At 41.5% G+C, this 4,931-nt stretch overlaps 1 protein-coding gene across 1 annotated transcript in view; it reads left to right on the forward strand.

The window, feature by feature from the left end:
- Nucleotides 1-1,516: 1,516 nt before the first annotated feature.
- The window catches only part of LOC138369117 (uncharacterized), a 6,762-nt gene continuing 3,347 nt past the window's right edge, over nt 1,517-4,931 (forward strand). Inside the window, exon 1 of the mRNA XM_069332055.1 lies at nt 1,517-1,601. Within this exon, the coding sequence (XP_069188156.1) occupies nt 1,517-1,601 (85 nt within the window). The remainder of the gene's footprint in view (nt 1,602-4,931) is intronic.

Genomic DNA, 4,931 nt, shown 5'->3' on the forward strand with positions numbered 1-4,931 from the left:
CTTGGGTGGGGCGACCCGTCCTCTTACAAATAATATATATGTACTTCCGCCTACAGTTTAGACCTATTGTCTTGTGTATGACGCTCTGTCCTGCGCGACAGTGAATACCAGTATTAGCCTCACTTTAATAAGACTTAATCGAAATCCTCCGATTAGGCAAAATTGTAATTGATTTTGTCAATAAAGATGTTAATAATAATAAAATTACAAATAACGTCGCCTTTCGCTCGTATGCGCTACTGCCAAAAATTACCGTGCTGCAAAATAAAAATTACTTTTCCAAATGAAAGAGACCCAAAACAGCAAGTTTTGGGTCCTCTAGTAGGTTAGGAAAGCCGCAAGGTCTCCTAACGTTTCAAAACGACATGAAAACTGTTAATTTAAAGTGTCCTCTCTTAACCTAACAGACTAAGACAGTGGACCAAAAAAATAGAGAAAACGGGACAGCTACATCACTTTCGCGAGCCGGTGTCCATATTTTAGTACGGCAGTTTTTAGCCGTAGCGCATACGATCGAAAATCTACGTTCTTTGTAAGAGGACGGGTTGGTCCTCGCCCGCCTTCACCACAGTACTGTGACGAACATAAATGAAGTTTTCAGTATAATGTATAATACGACACGCGTGCGTCTAGTGTATATTGTATTTTCAACCTGTGTAGCTCAACCTGCGCTCACGTTACACTATACAGAGAGGATATTATATACAAAAGCACAGTCTAATCGACATTCAACTAACCATCCAGTGACATGCATGAAACACAACGGACCCGGTGGGAACTACCCAGCCACGCTCGGACACACACACAGCCAAGCTCAACCTCCACAAGCACAAACAGGTGAGTACAAATAGGTGAGTACACACACAGTTGATCAGTTGATTGAGGGTTGAGAGGCAGGACCAACGAGCCAGATCTCAACCCTCGCAAGCACAACTAGGTGAGTACATAGCCTTTTATGGGGTACTGTGTCAAAGGCTTTCTGGACTGTCAGAAAGCCTTTGACACAGTACCCCATAAAAGGCTGATACAAACGTTGGAGCTACAGGCAGGAGTAAAAGGTAAGGTGCTCCAGTGGATAAGGGAGTATCTAAGCAACAAGAAACAGCGAGTAACTGTGAGAGGCGAGGCATCAGAGTGGCGAGTGTGTCACCAGCGGAGTCCCACAGGGCTCTGTACTTGGACCCATCCTGTTTCTGACATATGTAAACGATCTTCCAGAGAGTATAGACTCATTCCTCTCAATGTTTGCTGATGATGCAAAAATTATGAGAAGAATCAAGACATATGAAGATAGATAGAGACTACAGGACATCCTGGACAAACTGGAGAATAGTCAACAAAAGGGTTACTAAAGTACAACTCAGGAAAGTGTAAAGTAATGAAATTAGGCGAAGGGAGCAGGAGGCTGAACACAAGGTACCATCTGGGAGGTGAAATCGTGCAAAAGTCAAATAGAGAGTCAAAGAGTCAAATCTGGGGGGTTGATTTGACCTGATTTGACCTCTGGAGACCGAACATGTCTCCAGAGGCCCACATCAAAAGTACATCATCAGTGGCATATGCTAGATTGGCCAATATAAGAACTGCCTTTAGAAACATGTGTAAGGAATCGTTCAGGACCTTGTAGTCCATTTATGTCAGACCAGTTCTAGAGTATGCAGCTCCAGCCTGCATAAACACAAGACAAAGTTAGAGAAGATTCACAGGTATGCCACCAGACTAGTCCCAGAACTGAGAGGTATGAGCTACAGAGAAAAGCTACGGGAGTTAAACCTCACGCCCCTGGAAGACAGAAGATTAAGGGGAGACATGACTACCACCTAAACAATTTTCAGGGAAATTGACAGGGTTACCTTGGTGCTTCCGGGGCTTAGCGTCCCCGCGGCCCGGTCGTCAACCAGGCCTCCTGAACAAAGACAAACTATTTAGCATAGGTGGAACACGAACAAGAGGACATAGGTGGAAACTTAGTACCCAAATGAGTCACTGAGACAATTGAAAAAAAAATTTCAGCGTCAGAATAGTTAACAGATGGAATGCACTAGGTAGTGATGTGGTGGAGGCTGACTCCATACACAGTTTCAAATGTAGATTTGATAGACCCCAGTAGGCTCCATAATCTGTACACCAGTAGATTGACAGTTGAGAGGCGGCACCAAAGAGCCAAAGCTCTTTGGTCCCGCCAAGCAAGCACAACAAGGTGAGTACAACTAGGTGAGTTCAAACACATACTACCTGCTGAATTAAGAATACAAAAGAGGAGATAAATTAGTGTTCGGCTAAAAACTATCGGTTCATTAATTTCACGAAAATTGCTTGGATGGAGAATGGTTCCCAGAGCCCACAATGTTGGCCAGTATTTCCCTCTCCCACTCTTCCTCCTCCTCCTCCTTCCCAGCCCCTCCGTCCCAGCCTTTAATTCCCACCACCGGCCCTTCCCACCACCGGCCCTTCCTGTGCCGTATCTGCGTCTGAGGTATGGATCTGGTCCGGGCTGGGGGGGGGGGGGGGGCAGGGGGGCCGAGCGCAACCTTTGCTATTTGGAGCAGAGAGCGTGAGATTCAGGGCAGATCTCCTCCACTCGTTTATTTATGGAATAGCTCTACAAGTTACAAGTTATGGGAAAACGTTGCTAGTGCACCAGGAAAGCTGTAAATCAGATTTGTTTTTTGTTTTTTTTTCCCCTGTGATGGAGTAAGGTCGATATTGCACCGGGGAATCATATTAGATTCATAAATTGCTGTGAATGGCGCGTGCGATAATGTATTCTCAGATAAACAGTTCTTTTCCTCTGACAGGCCGTGGTTTTCTTTTTAGTTACACGTTCAGTGGGAGAAATTTTACATTCCCACGCCTGAGCTTGTGCAGTTCTCTAGTTGTTTTATTTTTTTTTTTTTGGGGGGGGGGGGCGAACTTGAATTTGATTTTTCATCTATATTTGTTTCTTAAGAAACTGAATGTTAGCATACAAATTATATATATATATATATATATATATATATATATATATATATATATATATATATATATATATATATATGCGCGCAATTGACGATCACAAAACACTCATCATTTGTATGCGGAAAATCCACAGAGAAATGTGAAAAGAAGATAAACGTTTCTGCCCAATTAAAGCCGTTGTCAACACCAGACACCATATATATATATATATATATATATATATATATATATATATATATATATATATATATATATATATATATATATATATATATATATATTAAATAATATATATATATATATATATATATTTTATATATATTATTAAATATGACCGAAAAAGTAAGATTAATAATTCTAACACGAATTTTCTCAATCTTTCGTACATTTCTTTTCACTGTTGGAGGTAAATCAAAAATCAATTCTCCAAAATTCATTTTTATTTCTAGTCTGACGCGACACGAGCGCGTTTCGTAAAACTTATTACATTTTCAAAGACTTTAGTTTACAAATACACAACTGAATAGAACTGATTGATTGATTGATAAAGATTAAGCCACCCAAGAGGTGGCACGGACATGAATAGCCCGTACGTGGTACAATTTTTTTTTCTCAGTATTCTGAGGTTGCTTTTAACCATCAAGCTGTTATCGCGGGGGAGGATACTGCTTCACAGTCTTTATGAGGGTGTCCAGCTGCTGGACACCTTTGTTGGCCAGGAGAGTGGCTGTGTTGATGGCTTCAGGGTGGCCACTGCATGATTCAGGAACTCTTAAAGCTCTTCTAAGGTCATTGGTTGCTTCACATTCCAGTAGATAGTGAAGTAATGGCTTTTCTGTGACAGTTTGGCAGAAGATGCACTCTCTCTGTCGGGGTTCACCAATCTCCCAGTTGCATCTGTAACCTAGACGTAGTCTATATAACCTAACTGCTATTTCCCTGTGGATTCCTTTTGGGATATTTAACCTTTCTAATTTGGTTGCCTGAAGATACCATGTTGCAGATGGCGAACCTTCAGCTATTCTCTGGTGTAGGTCGGCTTTGTTGAGGTGTGAGAGTTTTTTGGTGATGATGTTTTTTATGTTCTCTAGGCTGGGTTGAATTGTTTTATGTATCACTGGATGACGAGTTGCCAATTTAGCAATTTCATCAGCTTTTTCATTTAATGGGATTGAGTGCTTGTACACTCTTGGTGGGTAGCAACAGCAGATCTCCCCCTCCCCCTGTGGGGGTTGTATATAGAGGTCCGTCAACAACGGCTTCTCCAATGGTTTCGTCGAAGACATCATAAGAAGGAAAGTGAAACGCCATGCAATCTCTGAAGAGACAACTAACACAAAACCTATACCCCCTATTAGACTATTTTACAGGAACTTCTTTTCCACAGCTCATAAAACGGAGGAATGGGTCCTGAAAGATATTGTTAATAGAAACGTTATCCCTACAGACAAAAATCAGAGGATACAACTGATGATTTACTATAAAACCAGAAAAACGGCCAGCCTACTCATGAGAAACTCTCCAGACACAAAACAGAACGCTTTAAAAGAGACTAACGTCGTCTATGCCTTCAAATGCCCACTTGGGGACTGTAAGCTCCAAAAAACCCAGTATATAGGCAAGACAACAACATCTCTTTCTAGGCGTTTAACGATGCATAAGCAACAGGGCTCCATTAAGGAACATATAATCTCTTCCCACAACCAAACCATCGCCAGAGAAATCCTAGTAAACAACACAGAAATCATCGATAGATACAGCGATAGCAGGCGGCTTGACGTTTGCGAGGCACTACACATCAAGAAGTCAACACCAGCAATCAACAGCCAATTAATGCACAACTATATTCTACCCACCTCAAGACTCCGCTCCAATATAGAAGCATCAAGAAATATGGACCAATAGGCTTTCTACAAACACTTCTATTCAATACCCATTGTTTCGTGTTCTGTCTTGTGTTGATGAAATTA

Source organism: Procambarus clarkii, chromosome 27 (genome assembly GCF_040958095.1).
Source record: "Procambarus clarkii isolate CNS0578487 chromosome 27, FALCON_Pclarkii_2.0, whole genome shotgun sequence".
Taxonomy (NCBI): domain Eukaryota; kingdom Metazoa; phylum Arthropoda; class Malacostraca; order Decapoda; family Cambaridae; genus Procambarus; species Procambarus clarkii.